We start from the raw sequence: 19956 nt of genomic DNA, 5'->3' as shown, positions 1-19956 counted from the left end.
CAAGGAATACTGGGTGCACAGATGCTGAACGGAGTCAAGGACCTTTCTCTAGAACTTAACAATAAGAGGGGCTTGGTGTGGCACTGTAGATTAAGCACTGGACTACTAACTGCAAGGTTGTACATAGAGTTGTTATGAGCTGGTACTGATTTGGTGGCACCTAACACCAACAACATAGGTAAGATAGTGAACAATCCAGAAAGCATCAAAAGAAGATGAAAGGTACACAGAGTCATTGTACCAAAAATAATTGATTGACATTCATTCATTTCAGAAAGGTTATATGATTGTGAACCAATGGTATTGATGGAAAGTCCAAGCTGCACGAAAGGCACTGGTCGGAAAAAAAAAAAAAAACAACAAAAAACCCAGGCATTGATCAAATACCAACTGAGATGTTTTGATAAACAGTGACAACAGTGGAAGTGCTCACTGGTCTATGCCAAGAAATTTGGTGAACCTGGTTAACTAACTGGAAGAAATTAAAATTTCTGCCCATTAAAAAAAAAAAATGTGGAACTTATGGAACAGTATCATTAATATCACATAAAAGAAAAATTTTGATGAAGATAATTCTAGCAGTACACTGATCAACAAGGAATTCAAACTAGAGTCAAAAGGTGGCATGACAGGAGAAATAAATATCATTACTGTATCAGCTGAAGCATGGCTGAAAGCAGAGAATATCAGATGGATGTTTACCCGTGTTTTATTAACTATGCAAAGGTACTTGATAGTGTGGATCCTAACAAGTGATGGATAGCATTACAGAGAATGGGAATTTCAAACTACTTAATTGTACTCATGTGGAACCTGTACATAAATTAAGAGGCAGTTGCTCAACAGAACAAGGGAATATGGTGTAGTTTAAAATCAAGAAAGGTGTGTATCAGGGTTGTATCCTTTTACAATATTTATTCAATGTGAGTAAGTAATATGAGGAGCTGGGTTATATGAAGAAGATGCCACTTTGAAAATTATGTTGTGCCTGACCCAGGCCTAGTATTTTCAATTGCTTCAATGAATAAGAAAAACGGAAAAAGAATTAATGCATTTGAATTATGGTGTTGGAGAAGAAGAGTGAATACAACTTGGGCTTCCAGACAAACAAGCAAATCTGTCTTTGAAGAAGTACAGTCAGAATGCTCATTTAGAAGAATGACAAGACTGTCTTATAAACCATGGCCATTGTATCAGGGGAGACTAGTCCTGGAGAAAGACAGCATGTTTGGTTAAGTAGAGGGTCTCCTCAATGAGATGGATTGACACTGTGACAGCAACAATGGGCTCAAACATAACAACAATTGTGAGGAGAATGCAGAACCATTCTGTTGAGTTCTGGCACCTAACAACAGCAGTAACCTGCCCCTAAGCAGCTTCGGAACTACTCACTTGTTCAGCTTGTCCTCTCTGTGTGTCTAAACATTAGGATCTTTTTCTCTCCTCAAACTCTGACTATGCTTCTGTCTCCTTTAGTCTATTCATATTATCTTGGTGAAGTCAGGTTTCTTTTGTGTGTGTATGTATGGTGAAATGTCTCAATTTTCTTCCTCTTATGCTTAAAAATCTCTCTGCATTTTCTTTCCTTCTCTTTCTTCCCAACTTAGAAAGAAAGTCTTTTTCCTTGTCCACTCTTTTGTCAGCCCCTAATTTGGATTCCTGGTATGGCACTGTAGCATCAGCACTGGACTGCGAACCACAAGGTCGGCAGTTCAAATCCACCAGCTGCTCCTCAGAAACCCTATACAGGATTGCCATGATTTGAACCAACTCGAGAACAAAAACAATTTTGCCACAGCTTTAGTAATTCTCTCTTCCAAACTCCCCTAGCTTGGTGACACTAGTTTCTCAGGACTCTGTTTCTGTGGGAAATGGATTGTTGTTGTTGTTGTTAAATGCTGTCAAGTCGATTCAAATTCATAGCCACCCTGCACAGAGTTTCCAAGGAGTGGTTAGTGAATTCGAACCACCAACCTTGTGGTTCAAGCTGAACTTGAGGTCTAGCGCTTATCCTACTGAGCCATACCAGGAGCCTGGGATAATTTCCTGCCTCAGTGTGTGAGCATGGGCAAGTTACATAAGACAGCCCTCAGTTTCCCCACTTGCACAATGGAGCTAATAATAGCACCTGTTTAAAAGGATTACTATCATGATTAAATAATGGAATATGTGTTAGCACAGTATGTACAAAACAGTGCTCAGTTATTGTTAACTACAGCTATTAGCGTCATTACAACACTCTGCTCCTTCCCCAATGCCTTCTTGTTTGTAGCTCTCCTTGGCATTCCCATCTAATGTCATGACTGTCAAGGTCACTGGTGTATCACACCCAATTTTTTACCTCTAGCTCAGACACCCACTGTTCCAGTCTGACAGGAACCTCATACAACACGAGCCAAGCAAAACTCACATGGTCTCACTCAAGTCTGCTCTGCCACACAAGCTCAAAAGCAGCTTTGACAGCAGTGACAGTAAACATTTATGGATTGTGACTATTATCAACTCCAGTCTTGTACATTGCCATTTGCCATTTAATTCCCTGGGTAAGAAGTGCCACCTCCCTCAGCCATCCAGCTTTGAAATGTTGGGCCATTTGTGTCACTTTGGTCTCTCTTGTTCAACCTGGTGACCCTAGATCATTAGTGCCTCTTGACTCTGCCACTTCTCTCTGTTTCTAAGCCCACCACTCTGGGTCAGGGATTCACAGCCCCTCCCCTGTGGCAGTAGCCACACATTAAGCAAGAGAAAAAGAGAGAAGACACAAATCACTAGTATTAGAAATGAAAAGTGGGCAATCAAAACTGATTCCACAGACCATTAAAAGATAAATGAGTATGTTGTTGTTATTGTTTTTAAGTGCTGTCAAGTTGGTTCCAACCTATAGAAACCCTGTATAGGATTTCGGAGGAGCAGCTGGTGAGCTTGAACTGCCGACCTTGTAGTTCAAACAGCTTTGCAGTCTGGTTCCTTAACCTCCAGCCCACACCAGGACTCCAGTGAGTATGATAGGGCAATGCAATCATTCTGCATGATATGGCAATGGCAGATTCATGACACTATGTTTCACAACACAAACAGTGGCACCTAATGTAAACTTGGCTTTACTTTGAAATAATATATCGACATTCATCCATTTATTGTAACAAATGGACCATACAAATGCAAGATGTCAATAGACCTGTGCAGGGGGAAGACAAGGTATATGAGAAGTTTTTGTACTTTCTGCACAAATTTTCTATAAACCTAAAACAGATTTGGAAAAAAAAATTATATATAGATATATAGTATCACAAACAAGACAAGAGAACAAAACCCAAGAGTAAATTCAGCCAGACATAAACAGCTAGCCTTTGGCCTCTGACTATGCCTGGTAAAATCACTTGGATGACCAGCATAGAGTTAATACTGAATCTTCTGAGTCCTCAAGCCCTCCTGTGGTGCTGAGGGCATTGTGATCTGCACATTAATTAGGTTCTTAAAGAAAAACGTAGGCCTGGAAGCTCCCAGAGAAGTGGGGAGGAGCCTTGGCCATCAGTCTCCTGGATGTGACTTGGCCCAGGCAGCAGAAAGCCTCCCAGGACCAGAGCCCCAATGTCTAGCTCTGGCTCAGCAGGGCTCCAAATTCAGCTCATACCTAGGCAAAGGGCAATCAGAATTGAAAAGGGGAGTGTACCTTCATAGATGCCTTACTGAGAAAGGTGTACCTGACTAAATCCTGGCCAGCCTTCTCCTGCTAGCGGAATGGCAGAGGCCCCAACAGAAACTCTCTGTTTACTTGAAAGAGCTTACAGGAGGGATGACTGGCATTTAGCATGCAATGGAAATCCATGCTAAATGGAAATTCCCTGTAAACTTCAGCAAATGCTAGTGCAATTTGGTAAAACCCTTTTGTATAATCATGCTACAATAGGTATCGCGAGTCTTTAAACTGAGTGTTTTGGATTGATTTGTACCCTCCCCACTAAAAGATATATTCAAGTCTTAACTCCTGGTACATTATCTGGGAATGTTGTTGTTGTTGTTAAGTGCTGGTGAGTTGGTTCCAACCCATAGCGACCCTGTACAGGGTTTCCAAGCAGTGGCTGATGGGTTTGAACTGCCAACCCTGCAGATCAAACTGACCTTGTAGTCCAGTGCATTAACCCACAGGGCCACACCAGGAATAGCATCTTAAATTGACATGAGGTCATACTGGAGTAGGGTGAACCCTAATTCCATAAGGCTGGTGTCCGTATAAAAAGAGAAGACACACAGACACAGAGGGAATAAGGCGGTGTGAGGATGGAGGAAAAAATAGGAGTTAAGCTGCCATAAGCCAAAGACCACCTGGACCACCATAAGATGTAAGAGACAATGAAAGATCTTCCCTTAGAGACTTCGAGAGTGCATGGCCCTGCCAATATCCTGAATTGGGACTTCAAGCCTCCACAATAGTGAGAGAATATATTCCTGTTGTTTTAAACTACCAAACTTGGTGATAATTTGTTACAGCAGCCCTAGGAAACTAATACTACAGTAGTAACCTTTGGTCCACTTATGAATCAAAGCGCCCACAAATCCAAGGGCTATATAGGGAAATAACCCTTAAAGCCACACTTTATGGAAAAAGTGCTGATCACATCATTTTTTAAGAGCGGAAAAATTATAAAAAATCTAAATATACGCCTGTAGGAAAATTATTAAATAATACATTTAATAATGTGCTAGGCTTTGTGCTTAGAGTTTCATGGATAATACAACATCCCATTCCATACCAACCATGGCATAGTTGCAGTTGCTTTATGCCTGCTTCTTGGATACTTATACTAAGGCTTGGTGATGGTAGATGAGTCTTTCACAGCTTCTCAGCTATAACAGTGGAGGTGAACTTGAAGCAGGTATCTGCATGCCAGAAACTGAATTCTCAACCACATAATAATGACCAACTCAATATGAGTCTGTGTGTATATAGTTTATGGAATACTGTACCTCTATTTTAAACATTTGTGTGATGCTGTAGGATAAGCATTGGGCTGGTAAATGCAAGGTCAACAGTTAAAATCCACCAGACACTCTCAGAAATCCTATAAAGGGGAGCTGTGAGTCAGAAACAACTCGAAGGTACACAACAACATTTTAAGCATTACAGTTCTATTTTAAATAATTTGATATGCTACTTTAATAACATGGGAAATGTTTCTGTTACATTGTTAAGCTGAAAACAGAATATTAAACTATCTAACATGATTGCAGGCTCTTAAAAGTTTTCATCTATGCACATATGGTTATTGTTGTTGTTAAATGCCATTTAATTGTTTCCAACTCATGTGACCCTGTATAGGGCTTCCGAGGAGCAGCTAGTGAGTTTAAACTGCTGACCTTGAGGTTCAAACCGGCCTTGCAGTATATATAGTGTTTATGCTACAGCGCCACATCAGGACTCCATGTATATAGGGCAAGAAAAGGAAAAATATTAATAGATTAGCAATGGCTTTATTTGGAAGGGGAAGCATTTTCTTTCTCCGTTTTCAATGTTCTATAGTTTGTAAATTTTAAAAACACTTTTTTTTTCTTGAAAACTCAGTGTTTAGAAACCATAGATGAACCCTCATCATTGCGGGTGGGATTATAAATTGGTACAGCCACTGTGCAAAACTGGAAGTTCCTCAGAAAGTTGAACTACCATGTTGTTGTTGTTGTTAAGTGCCGTTGAGTCAGTTCCAACTCATAGCAACCTTGTATAGGGTTTCTAAGGAGCAGCTGGTGGGTTTGAACCGCCAACTCTGCAGTTCAAACCAACCTTGTAGTACAGTGTTTATCCTACAACACCACACCAGGATGCTTGTTAAGTGCCATCAAGTTGGTCCCGACCCATAGAGACCTTGTATAGGGTTTCCAAGGAGCAGCTGATGGGTTTGAACTGCCGACCTTGTGGTTTGCAGTCTAGTGCTGATCCTACAACACCACACTAGGAGTCCTGAACTACCATGTAACCAGCACACAACGCCTAGGAATGTACCCGAAACACTGAAAGCAGCAATTTGAACAGTCCCGGTGTAGTACTGTGGGCTAATGCACTGAACAGCAAAGTCATTTAAGCTTTAAGGCCAGTGGTTCAATCTCACCAGCAACTCCTTGGAAACCCTATACAGGGTCACTATGGGTTGGAAACGACTCAACAGCGCTTAACAAAAACAACAACATTATTCACAATAGCTAAAAGGTGGAAACAACTGAAATGTTCATCAACTGGTGACTGGATCAACAAACTGGCATATACAGTAAAATCTGTGAGAGCTGGAAAGCGAAATTATTTTCCATTAATAGAGTGTGATACAAAAATGTGAAGACTGTACCCTGCCAAAGGCGGAAAACTTGTAAGACCTGGAAAAACAAGGCAATCCCGTGGAGTTTTGGCTCTCACAGGTTTCGCTGCACATATAAAGGAATATTGCCCATCCAGAAAGAGAAACAAAGTCCTGATGCATGCCACAATGTGGATGAATGTAGAGAACAGTATGCTGAGTGAGATCAATCAGATCTTGAATGATGGCATTTTTATGAAATAAGCAGGTATTCAGAAACCATAAGTAATTCAGAGGCAGAAAAGAAGAGGAAAGTGGGGACTTTTGCTGCGAATGCACTGAATGTATGCTAGTGGTGGAATCATTTGGAAAAAGACAGCAAGATGAGTAGAAAATTTTGAAAAATGTCACTGATGCCACTGAAGTCTACATGCAGAAATCAGTTAAATGTAAGTTCTGATGTGTGTATATCACTATAACAAAAGCAAAACAAAAACATCGTCATTTTTATTAGATGCCATAGAGTTGATTTCAACTCATAGTGACCCTATGTACAACAGAATGAAAGTTTTCCAGGCCCTGTGCCAGCTTCACAGTCATCGCTACTTTCGAGTCCATCTTGGTAGCCACTGTGTGAATTCATCTCATTGAGGGCCTTCCTCCTTTTCACTGGTCCTCTACTAAGAATGATGTTCTTCCTCAGGCTCTGGGCACTTTTGAAAACATATCCAAAGTATGTAGGTGAAATCTTTCCAAACTTGCTTCTAAGGAGCATCCTGGCTGTACTTCTCCCAAGACAGATGTGTTTGTTCTGGCAATGCATGAAATATTGAATATTTTTCACACTAATATCATAATTCAAAGGTATCAGTTTTTCTTTGATTTTCCTTACTCATTGTTCACCACATACATATGAAATAACTGAAAACACCATAGGTTGGGTCAGGCACACCTTAGTTCTTAAAAATGACGTTTTGCTCTCTAACACCTTCAAGAGGTCTCTTGTGGTACAATTGCCCAATACAATATATCCTTTGATTTCTCGATTGGTGTTTCCATGGGTATTAATTGTGAATTCAAGTCCAATGAAATTCTTGATAACTTCAATCTTTTCTCTACTTATCATGATATTGCTTATTGGCCCACATGTGAGGATTGTTTTCATTGTTTCATTGAGATGTAAACCATACTGAAGGCTGTATGATTTCATCTTCATCAGCAGTGTTTCCAGGACTCTTCATTTCAGCAAGTAAGGTTATGTCTTCTGCATACTGCAGACTGCTACTGAGTCTTCTTCCAATTCCGATGCTGCATTCTTTCTTCATATAGTCCAGCTTCTCAGTTATTTGCTTAGCATACAGATTGAACAAGTATGGTTAAAGAATACAGCCTTGAGTGGCCTTGGTCTCTGCTTTTCTTCTCGGTTTGTCCTGACACTTCCCAGCTCTCGCCAGCCTTGGATCCGCTGCCTCCTTAGGCTCGAACACCATGCCTTCAGTTAAGTTGCAGAGTTCTGATGGAGAGATATTTGAAGTTGATGTGGAAATTACCAAACAATCTGTGACTATCAAGACCATGTTGGAAGATTTGGGAACTAATGATGAAGGAGATGAAGACCCAGTTCCTTTATCAAATGTTACTGCAGCAACATAAAAAAAGGACATTCAGTGGGACACCCATCACACGGATAATCCTCCTCCTCCTGGATGAGAACAAAGAAAAAAGAACAGAAGATGTCCCTGTTTAAGACCAAGAATAAATTCAAAAAGCTGCCCAAGGAACGCTTTTTGAATTTATTCTGGCTGCAAACTACTTAGATGTTTGCTTGCTGTTACTTGGTAGACTATTGCCAATATGATCAAGGGGAAAACTCCTGAAGAGATTCATAAGACCTTCAATATCAAAAACGACTTTATTGAAGAGGAGGAAGCCAAAGAGAACCAGTGGTGTGAAGAGAAGTGAAATGTTTTGTGCTGGACACTGTAACACTATAAGGATTATTCCAAATACTAGTTGCACTGCTGTGTTTACAATTGTTAATATCAGACAAACAGGAGACAAACTAAGCAATTATTGGCAGAATATTGTCTTCATTGCATGTGTAGTACAGATCGTAGACCTAGAGCTGAGTTTCTCCTAGTGTGATCAAAAGTTGTTTGTTTTTTCTTTGCTCTGAATAAAACTGTACTCTGAGTTCTCTATAGAAAGTTAAAAGAAAAGGGGGAAAAAAGAATACAGCCTTGATACATGCTGTTCCTTATTTTAAAGGGTGAATTATCCCCTTGTACTGTTCAAACAACTGCCTTTTGGTCTATGAAGAGGTTCTGCATCAGCAAAATTAAGAATTCCCATTCTTCACAACCATTTTCTATGATCCACACGGTCTTTGCACAGTCAATATAACACAAGTAAACATCATTCTGGTACTCTCTCTGTTTTCAGCCAACATCCATCTGACATCAGCAATGATTTTCTAGGTTTTCTTCTGACTGTGACTTGAATTTCTAACAGTTCCCTGTTGGACCGCTACAAACATTTAAAAATGATCTGCAGCATGATTTTACTTTCATGTGATAGTCACAATATTGTTCAATAATCTCTACATTCTGTTGAATCACCTTTCTTTGGAATAATCACAAACGTAAATCTCATCCAGCTGGTTGGCTAAGTAGTTGCCTTCCAAATTTCTTGGCATAGACAAATGAGTGCTTCCACCTTTGCATCACTTAAAGAAACATCTCAGTAGATCACAACTATGGACAATCTTCTGCCTCTAGATTTTCAAGTCACCTAACCAAAGGAGCTGGGATCTCTTTTCAATTTGTCATATGCCTCGAAGCAGAGAAGTCGAAGGTTTCCAGTGCTCTGCTTTAGAATGTGGGTGCAGTCCTCACTTTCATGGTCACAATCCAGGAAATGACCTGACAATTCTGTGGCAAATTCACAAGTCATGAGAAAAAACATAGGTCCTGCCAAGGCTGCCTGGAAACCCTCATCTCAAGCAGAACTGCTGCCCACAGCTTGCACTCAGACCTGCCACAGTCTGTCCAGGCCACACAACTTGGGGCTGCACAGTGTTTTGTTTGTTTGTTTTTGTTTTAATTAATTTACTTGGCTATTTCCAGTGAAAAGTTCTCACAGAAAAGTCTAACTCTTTGGCTGAGAATGAAGCATCCAGCTGATATGAAGTGAGAGGAGACACACAAGAATGCCCAAACTTGCAGACAGTACCCACCTGACCTAGCCTCGATGGCTTGATAATCCAAACTCAACTAGAGGAAGATAATAAAACAATTTTTGATAAAGGAAACAAATGTAAATTGCTACAATTTGATGGACTTGACCTATACTTAGGGATGCAGTAGTTAAAAATACCAACTGAGAGCCAAGAAGTCTTCACATCAAGTATCAATCCTATATCTCCTCTGTAGATAAGGTTGATAGGGATGGGCAACGTAGACATCGGCTGCCTAAAATGAGGTGGCGATAAATGCATAAAGTGACTGGCTTATAAGTTCTCAAGAGGGAGTTTAGTTTAAAAGTTTGTGGGACAAGGTAGAGTCTCCACTGAATAGCTTTCATCTGCCTAGATGGGTCTGGTGAAAAGAGATGGGATAAGATTCTTTTGATTCAATAGTAATTAATTGTTACCATGACTAATTGTGACTGTCACAACTGTAAAGGTAGAAGTTTTGTAACAAAAAGGGGGGGAGTAGCTAGTCTTACATTCCAAGAACAGAGGCCCCTAGGACCATCAAGGAAGAAGAGCACGAGCTGAATGTGGGACCCTAACCAGAGAAGCAGTGACACCAGAGATGGAGGCAGAGATGATGGCACTGGAGACATAGAGCAGCTGAGGACTCTAGACTCATGGAAAGACTGAGTGCTGGCAGCCAGGAGGCAGGCTTACAGAATGTGCTCTTTGGTTGTTTAAATTATTAAATCTTCCTGAGTGTTTTTGTGTACACTTCCCCCTCCCCCACAAAAAAAATAAAATAAAACAAAACAGAGGGAATAGAAGCAAATACTATTGAATGATGATGCACCGAGGAGATAGTAATTATGACAATGAAATGAGAAGTTAAAACTGATGTTCTCCCATGAAACTATCATTCAATTCACAATAAAAACTTTAGGGAAAAAAAGGTTTAGACAGTAACTAGAGTGGAGCTGTGGCCACCTTGGATAGGGCAGCGTCTGCCACAGTCTCCACCACTGCTCTTGTCTCCCAGATACCAAAGCTGATGCATGGACTGAGTCCTGCTGCTTTTCTAATAGCAGAGCTATGCAGAAAGTGAACTATGTCCACATTCCAATCAAAAGAGAAGAAACAAACTCAGAACCATGAGAAAGGGGGCACTTTCCAGGCACCTCTGTTCACTTATATTACCTCCCTGGTCCCCATGAGCATTTGAGTTTTCTATCTTTGGTCTAGAGGGTTCCTCAGGAACAAATAGATTTCAGACCCAGTCCTTGGAACACAGGAGTCACGTCCATTTTGAATGACATTTTGGAGACCTGCTTGTATATCATTCTCCTCTCATTCCTCTTTTTTTAAAAAAGAAAGTATCAGGATGAAAGTGCTTCCATAAATGACAGTTTTGTGCTAAAGCCTAGGTGGTCCAATATTACCAAAGTTGTCACAGTCACAGTTTCTGCAATATCTGGGGCAGAAGCAGTACCTTCAGGCTCTGTGTCACACTACCTGAGTCCAAATCTCAGTCTACCTGCCACTAGGGCAGTGACCTTGGGCTCCCTTTCAATAAATGTCTAGGAATCAAATTGTTGGAAAGATGAAATGCATGCACAGGTCTTACTTAGCTCAGTGCCTGTCACATAATGAACCCAACTCAAAACCAGTGTGTTCATTCTGACTCACAGCAACACTATAAGACAGGGCGGAACTGCTCCCTAAGGTTTCTGAGACTGTAAAGCTTATGGAAGCAGGCAGCCTCATCTTTCTCCCATAGAGCAGCTGGTGGGTTCAAACAGTTGATCTTTTGGTCAACAGCAACTCAATGCTTAACCCAACAGTCTGAGTTCCTACCCTCCTATCACTCAGATACACTGTCTTTGTTCCCACAGCTCAGCCTCTGGGACAAGGAGCTCTAATGGCTTGAATTTTGCAGCCCTGAGAAATGCTTGCCTGTAGAAACCTCTCTTCCTCCTTCACTAAGAACTTTCTCTGTGTTCACCAAAGGCCCATTTCCTGGCAGTCTGGGGAAGGACAGAGGAAACGCATTCATTTTCTGTTGCTTATTCAAGGGGTTTATTGAAGAGAACCAGTTTTCCTCTGGCACCAATGATGAGCTGATAGCCTGAGGGCAGGTTCTAGTAAAGGAGTTGTTGTTATGGCCGTAGAGTAGGTTCAACTCACAGTGATTTTATGTATATCAGAATGAAGCCTTCCCTGATCCTGTGTGATCTTCATGGTTGTTGGTATGTTTGTGTCCAGCATTTCTGCTCTTGTGTCAGTACAATGCAGGAGCAGGAGCAGGAAATCATGCTCATCTTGAGATGCTGTCATGGCAGCAAGAGGGTTGGGGAGTGGGGCAGAGAAGGGCACCGGGTCCCATGCTTCACTGTTCAGAGAGTTTGTCAAAGCCTTAAAAAGATAAATGCAGACTTCCCAGGTGGGCCATGCCCCAGGTATCATGACCCAGATGAGATAGGATGGGTGACCCTCAGTGAAACCCCCATGAACTGAATGTGTCTGCTCAGACTCCCTTCCTCTAGAGTTGTCTGTCTTCATTGTACAGCCAGTACCTTCCCATTCTTTCCATCCTCTTTATCAAAGCCATGGAAGACGCTTTCCCAGACAGTAGAAAACAAGACCTAGCTGACCGTGTAGGAGCAGGTCCATCTCATACCAACAAATGAAGCTCTAATTGGGATGCCAGGGAGGGTGAGGAGAAGAGCGGACCCCCTTCCTGTCCCTGTGGACTAAGACATATGTGGGTTTGAGTCCCCATGAATTCCATGGAATGATGCCTGTGGCCCCATGCTTGGCTTAAGGTGCTGCTGTTGCCATTCTAAATTTATTTATTTGTTTAACTCTTTATTGTGCACTGGGTGAAGGTTTATGGAGTAAATCATTTTTCTATTCAACAATTCAACAATTAATACACAGTACTCATAATGTAATATCACTTATCCTGCTTCCTCCCAGTGTTAATTCTTAATAGCTTTTGAACACGGGGCCCTTGTGTATGTACTTTGTGTTATTACTTCACGGATTATGTAGCTGAGCCTGTCTCATCAGCCATGAGTAGTGCGTCCTTGAGTAAAATAACTTTATTCCTGAGGGCCTTAGTTTTCTCATATGTAGAATAAAGACAGTAATGGTAGAAACCTCACAGAATTATTATGAAGATTAATTAAGAGAACATATGCAGAGCTCTTAGCAGAATGCCTGGCACATAATAAATACCAAACTGATGGTGAAATAATGATCATTAAAAACTGACAACATAGATGCTCAATAAAAAGGATGGTAGCACCATATCCCAGATCTGGCGAACCAGGAGAGGCCCCCAGACCCTAGGCCAATCTTCTCTTGACCTCTTACCTTCTTGAAAGGGCTGTGTTTGCATCTGCAGCCGGATCTTGATAAGGTCCACGGGCCCACCCAGTCCGACTGAGACCACACCGGCTACCATGCTGGCCAGGAGCAGGTCAGACAGGGTTCGGGGCGGGCTGGTCTCCAGCTCTCTGCAGCGGTGTTGGCTGAGGAACCGCTGAGTGTTACTGAAGACCCCAAACACTACTGCATTGTAGACAGCAATGCTGGCAAGGGGGAAGGACATGCCCTTGAAGAAGCCAAACACCTGTGGGAAACAAACAGGAAGAAGCATGAGGGTCCAAGGCTACTACAATCATGGGATGTGTCTCTGTCTGCAGGCCAAGCGAGGGCTCTCTTGTTGCCTGTCACCCTCCTCCAGGGCTCCTAGCCAAGACCCTGCTTGTGGAGGCTACAGCGTGGTGGGGGGACATGCCAGAATATAGAAACCAATGTGTCAATGAGGATATTAGAAAGAGGGAAGGGTATGAATTTGTTGTGGGTTGAAACATGCCCCGGAAATGACATGTTAAAATCCTGCCCCTCCATAGCTGTGAATTTGAGTTTATCTGGAAACAGGGTCATTGCAGATGTAACCAAGTTAAGAGGAAGTCATATTGGATGAGGATGGGCCCTAAACCAATAACTGGTGTCCTTATAAGGAGAGAGAGATCAATGACACAGATATGCTCATAGGGAAGATGATCACGTGAAGATGGAGGCAAGATTGAAGTGATGCAGCCTCAAGGCAAGGAATCCAAGGTTCTGCGACTCCTGCTAGGAAGGACAAGGAAGAATCCTCCTTTAGAGCCTTCAGAGAAAGTGCAGCCCTACCGGCTGATACCTTGACCTTGGATTCTAACCTCCAAAACTGTGAGAGAATACAGTCTTACTGTTGGAAGCCAACTATTGTTGCTAGTAGCCATCAAGTCCATCAGGACTCATGGCGACCTCAAGTGTGTCAGAATAAAATGTCTCTGTAAGGTTTTACAAGGCTGTGACCTTTTGGAAGCATATTGCCAAGTCTCCCTTCCCAGGTATCTTTGGGCGGGTTTGAACTGCCAGCCTTCCAGCAAGGTAAGCACTTCATCACGGGCATCCTGGTCATGTGTCAGGCTGCTCTGGACTCAGTGGAAGGGTGCTTTCTCCTTGGAGAAACCAGCTCCTGAGTGAGTGGTGTTTTCATCCCTGCTTGGTGGTACCCAAGTGATGTTTTAATCACGCCTGGAACCTGACCTGCCACTCTACCTGCAGTGCTCTTGGCAGACAGTCAAGCCCCTCATACCCCTTCCTCATTTGTCTCTCAAACAAAAACATTTTCTTGGCACCTGCTATGTGGCAGACCCTGAGAAACTAAAATGAAGGGTCTGGTGTGGCGCTGTAGGATAAACACTTGACTGCAATGTCAGTTTGAACTGCAAAGTCAGTGGTTCCAATCCAGCAGCCTCTCCTCAGAAATCCTATATAGGGTTCTCTATGAGTTGGAACTGACTTGACAGCACTTAACAACAATACTAACAAACTTCACTGAGTTCACAGCCTAGGGGGTGGTGTTTTAGGGGTGGGGGATGAAGGCGGGGGATGGGACACACAAACTGACAGGTAATCAGTCATAATACAATTGGCATTACAATTGATAAGTCTGTAGTGAGGAAGTGGGAAGACGGTATCACAGTCCCCCAAGGGGGGACCTGATATAGCCTGCGAGTGGGAGCCTGTAAGTTTGGGTATCTCTTGACTAAAGTAGCTAGACAGTGGAGCTCTGGAAGGTCAGGAGGAAGAGTTTAATGCACATAGGATGTTGGAGGCTGGGTTATGGTCCAGTTCGTATGGCCTTCTCAGTGACCATTGTAGGCATACTAAAAACTGGAAAATTCCACAGACCCTTGGGGGAGTTCAGGACAGCACACACAATTTGTTCCCTGCACCAGTCATTGTACACACCCAGACTGTACAAATCTTGACCTTCGTGGGTTGTGACCCTGCTACCTGGACCAGGTACCACACACACATGCATACTAGGCTTCATGGGGCATGGCCTAGCCTTGAGCCGCTGTGTCTCTGAGAAGTGCCACAGCCCCCACAGGAAGCCTGAATCTGGGGTGTGGCTGGCACACACTGCTGGTGATGGGCGCCAAAAATGAGAAAAGGGGACTGAGTATTTCCACAGAACAGCAAGTCCTCAGTTTGCAGCACTCGTCTTTGATTTGAAAGCAGGCGACTAAGAGAATAAAAACCACACACCGAGCAAGACACTCTAGGTCCAGGCAGGAGGCTTCTGAGCTTTGAGGCCCTTTTTACAATGGAATCTGTAGAGACAAAGCCAATCATGGGGCCACATTTCCAGTGGTTCAAGAAAGAGCCATCTGCCATAAGTCTGACACCCAGACGTTAATTAAAATCAGCAGGTCATTTCATTTGAAATTTTAACAATTATTTATAATTCCCAAAAAGAGGGGCCTTAGAAAGTCTTCCTAAAGCACATGCTAATTCTCAAGAAAGGGACCTACCTGTTATATCTTCTGATAAATAAACCTATAACCTATTGCTGTTAAATTGATTACTACTGAAGTCCTATGTGTGTCAGAGGAGAATTGTGCTCAGTAGGGTCTTCAAAGTCTGAGTTTTGAGAAGCAGATCACTAGACCTTTCTTCAAGTTGCCTCTGCGTAGACTGAAACCTTTGGGTTAGCATCTAAGCATATTAACTGCTTATACCCACCCCACCAGACCAAAACTAAATACCAAAGCCACTGCCATCGAGCAGGTTCAGATTCACAGCAACCTCATGGGAGCAGAAAGTCTCATTTTTCTCTTGCGGAGTGGCTGGTGGGTTTGAACTGACAAGCTACAGCACTATAAGGGCTCCTGCAAAATACTGTTGCATTTATTTGCCCTTTGAGAAAAGGAGCCTTGAATTTCCTGGCTACCTGTGGAGAAGCCTGCTGTCCAGGCCAGCCGGCAAATAGGATGGGAAGTGCTGGCTCCCTCCTGCCCACCTGGATCAAAGGAACCCTTTGAGAACATGGTTTACCTAGACACTCATTTTGTTTTGAAAAACAGACAGGTCATCGTGTTTTTGCAGGACTTTTCCACACTGTAGTTTTAAATTTCTCAGAACTTTGCCAGAGAGGTTGCATAAAACCATTTCTACCCTCAATAACATCCCACTAGGTGATGGGGTAGTTCAGGCAGCACCTCCTATTGGAGGGATGTTGTGAGATGAACAGAAAAAGGTGCAAAGAGGGGAGGAATGAGCTTCCCACTGATGCACCGGTGTGGAGGACTGTGGCCCCGATCAGGCCTGGACACGATGACAGTCTCTGGTGCCCACCCAAAGGACACTTACACTTTCCCTCCTGTACACCATGCGAATGCAGCTGAGCATGTTCCCATAGCCCACACCGGCCTGCAGGCGAGTCTGTGGAGAAAGGCAAGAGTGGAGAGGGTATGTCAAGACCATTTGCACCTGCACTGTCCTAAAAGACACCGAGCTCTGAGGGTCATTCAGGCTCTGGGGCCCAGAGAGGGGGAGGTCCTATGAAGGTCCCACAGCCAGTAAGGAGGCCTGTGTAGAATGCATATACATGCCTAACATCCCAGGTATATGCCCAGCATCCCTCTAATGACCCATTCACAGATGTGGCAGAAGCCCTCTTTATCTGAGAGAAGAATAAAGGATAGTTGGGGTTGGGGGAGTGATTGTTTGAGGATATGGAAACCTCTCAAGTACAAAAAGTTAAGCCATAACTAGAATAAGGGCAACCATAGCTGGACTCTATCTGCTGTTCCTCTCTCTGCCCTCCCTGCTCCATGCTCACTCCTCCCCACCCCCACCACCTTGGCCCTGGCAACACCATTGCTCACCTGGACACCTGCTGTGATCTCTTTACTCTCTGCACATTGTGTTGACACAAGTCAGCCTGCATTTTCCCAGACATGAAACCTATCACATCACTTCTATTTAAAGGCCTTCAATGGCTAAGTATTGAACTCAGACTGCAACTCTTTGTCAGAGTCCAGAGCTCCAGTCTGCCCCTCACTCCACCTGCCATTTCCTCTCTCACCCTCTGTGCCAGCCACAAGGTGCACTCTGAAATCCTGGAGTGCCAATTCTTTCCTGCCTCCAAATCTGTGCACCTGTAGTCGCCTCCCCCTGGAAGACTCTACCTCCCTCCAGCTCTCACTTACTTTTGGGTCTGGGTTAAATGCTACAGTTGTGTTATTCGTTTGTCTGTTGACTTAGAGTGTTTGTGGGGTTCCTCCACATGGGCAGGGCCATCTGTCTACCTCTCTTTAATCTCCAGAGTCTAGCACACCCCCTGGCTGAGCAAGGACTGGAGACTGACTTTGGTGACAGGGGACAGAAGTTGATAGGCACAGGTGGTCCAACTAAGTCCACAAAACTGCCTAACATACCTCCTCAGGGGTGCACCTTCTTTTACGATGTGTAGTTCATTAACATCACTAGTCATTAAAAAATGCAACTCAGAACCGTAAGTGAGATACTACTGCATACTCACTAGAACTGGTATTACTTTTTGTAAATGGAAATTGATGAGTGCTGGAGAGAATTGGAGGAACTGGAACCCTGGTGTATTGCTGCTGGGAAGGTCAAATGGTGCAGTGGAAAACAGTCTGGCAGTTACTCAAAAACTTTAATAAAAATTACCATGTAGTTGTTGTGTGCTGTTGAGTTGATGCCAACTCATAATGACATTCGGGACAGCGTAGAAATGCTCCATAGGGTTTCCTTAGGCTGAAATCTTTATGAGAATAGATCACCAGGTGTTTTCATCTTCAAAGCCACTGGTGGGCACAAACCAGTGATCTTTCATTTAGCAGCTGAGTGTTTAACAGCCACACCCCAAGGACACCTTAAAACTAACCATATGACACAGTAAACCCATTCCTAGGTATATACCCAAAAGAACTGAAAGCAGGAATTGGGACCAAAGAGTTGCCGCCGAGTCGACTCTGACTCGTGGAAGGTCCTATATGTATCATAGTAGAACCGAGTTCCCCAAGGTTTCCAAGCAGCTGAGTTTTGAATGTAGACCATCAGGACCTGTCTTCCAAGGCATCTCTGGGTAGACTGGCACTACCAATCTCTGGGTTAGTAGTTGCACACATGAACCATTTACAGCTACCACTGTTTCAGTCTCAACATCCAGCAGTGAGCACACCAATGTCCCTGTCCTCATGGACCTTATCACCCAGTGAGATCAAGGGAGACAGTCAAGGGTGAGTCAGCCATCCTCAAGAAGTATAGGAACTTAATGCAGGACAAAGCCCAGATCACAGACTAAGTTTCTTAGCAACAGAGCTAAGGTCACTCAGCTATCCTGAGGGCCTGAGGTGGGGGTGGGGGCACTGGCACTCATGCCAGCAACAAAGTCCAGGCCTATCGGGGCATACTATAAAAGTGCAAACAGTTTGCACTTGAATACTAACTGAAATGTTCACAGTTCGAACCCACCATGGACACTGCTGAAAAGAGTCCTGGTGGTCTGCTTCCATAAAGACTGCAACCAAGAAAACCCGATGGCACATGGAGTCCCTGAGTTTCAGTCATTCAACAGGAGTAGGGCTTTGTTATTGTTCATTTTTTAAAAAAAAATTTTAAAATAGGGCTCCCAATCAGAGCTATAGCTGGCATTTAGTATGCACCTACTGCATCCTTGGGAAAACACTGGATGTCTCACATAACTTACCTCACTGAATTTCACAAATGAAAGATTTTCTCTCCACAAATGAAGGATGACTGCCCAGGAGCAGAATGAGAGAGGTGGCTGGAGATCAATGCTGCTTCAAACCATCGTCCCCAGTAAGCTAATAGAACAGGCAAGACCTAACTGATCTGGACCAATACACAAGTCTGAGGCTAGATTGGACAGCTAGCAGGCAACCTGACATGGAAGGAATCATGCTGGACTAAGGCAGTCCCATTGGGGAGGTCATGAGAAGGGATAGACACGCCACAAAGCCAGTACATTGCAGTCCAATCTAGCTGGTCCAAAGGTAACTGAGCCCTGATTAGAAACCCTGGCCATGCTGAATCAAGCTTTGTTGTTGTTGTTGCCAGCTGCCATTGAGTTGACTCCTGACTCATGGCAACCCCATGCACAACAGATTGAAACAGTTCCTGGTCCTGCATCCTCCTTCATGATCTTTATGGGTCAGATCATTGTGGTCCCTAGGGTTTTCATTAGCTGATTTCAAAAGTAAGCCAGACATTTCTTCCTAGTCTGTCTTAATTTGGAAGTTCTGCTGAAATTTCTTCAGCGTCACAGCAGCATACAAATCACCAATGATAGATGGGTGGTGGTTACACGGGAGATACATTTGCCAGGCATCAAACACAGGTCTTCCACATAAATGGCAAGAATTCTACCACTGACCCACCAATATGCATCAGACATAAACCCATAAATGCAGCAGCTATGCCAGAAGCCAGGAGAGAATTCTTATTGGATTCTCACTGAGCAGCTGCGGAACCTAATGGCTGGCTCCTTCCACCTCTGAAAGGGGTGGAGCTAAGGGCATGGGAGGAGCCTTAGACCTGGAGTCTGCAGTCCAAGTCCAATGTCTTTCTAACTTGTCTTTTCCACGCCAGTGCCCCGACACCTCAGATAAGTCACTCATCTGTTTCCTCCCAACTTGAAGAGTCTGTTTATCAGGGTAAGAACACTGGTCTATCCCCAGTGCTTGAAGATGCCAAGTGAACAATATTTACAGCAGCCTCGCTAAGTAAGCTACTTAGCCATCTTAAAGATGAGGAAACCGAGGTTCAGGGATGTTAAGTGCTGGACCCTATGGCATAGAAGTGTAAGTGGTGAGCCAGGTTATTCTGACTCTGCAGCACTGGTTCTCACCTTCCTTAGTGAACTGGGAACCAGGGGCCCTGAGCCACTTATAAACTGACATCACCAGGCCAGTGCCTCCAGCAGGGAAGCTCTCAAAATTAATAGAGTCTAGATTTTATGCCTGGAGGGGTTCCTCTCCGGGGACTCAGGAGGCAGAGAGAAGGAAAAGAGCTTTGGTCTTCTCAGATGGAGGTGTGGCCAGACCCAAGATGGCCAGACTTCTTGTGCACAGGGGAAGGGGAGGTCCT

The 19956-nt window shown here is 43.5% G+C and overlaps 1 protein-coding gene and 1 pseudogene across 1 annotated transcript in view; one reads left to right on the top strand and one right to left on the bottom strand.

Moving 5' to 3' along the window:
- Positions 1–19956, bottom strand: part of SLC25A48 (solute carrier family 25, member 48) — an 81539-nt gene that overhangs the window by 31125 nt on the left and 30458 nt on the right. The window contains exons 6-7 of the mRNA XM_006866213.1: positions 16192–16263; positions 12853–13111 (exon numbers count right to left, since the gene is read on the bottom strand). Of these exons, the coding sequence (XP_006866275.1) occupies positions 12853–13111; positions 16192–16263 (331 nt within the window). The remainder of the gene's footprint in view (positions 1–12852; positions 13112–16191; positions 16264–19956) is intronic.
- LOC102835968 lies at positions 7773–8246 on the top strand (annotated as a pseudogene).

This window comes from Chrysochloris asiatica, unplaced genomic scaffold (assembly GCF_000296735.1).
Source record: "Chrysochloris asiatica unplaced genomic scaffold, ChrAsi1.0 scaffold00087, whole genome shotgun sequence".
In the NCBI taxonomy this organism is placed as follows: domain Eukaryota; kingdom Metazoa; phylum Chordata; class Mammalia; order Afrosoricida; family Chrysochloridae; genus Chrysochloris; species Chrysochloris asiatica.
Note: the sequence above shows the minus strand (reverse complement) of the source record. Positions and strands in the feature narration are given on the sequence as shown.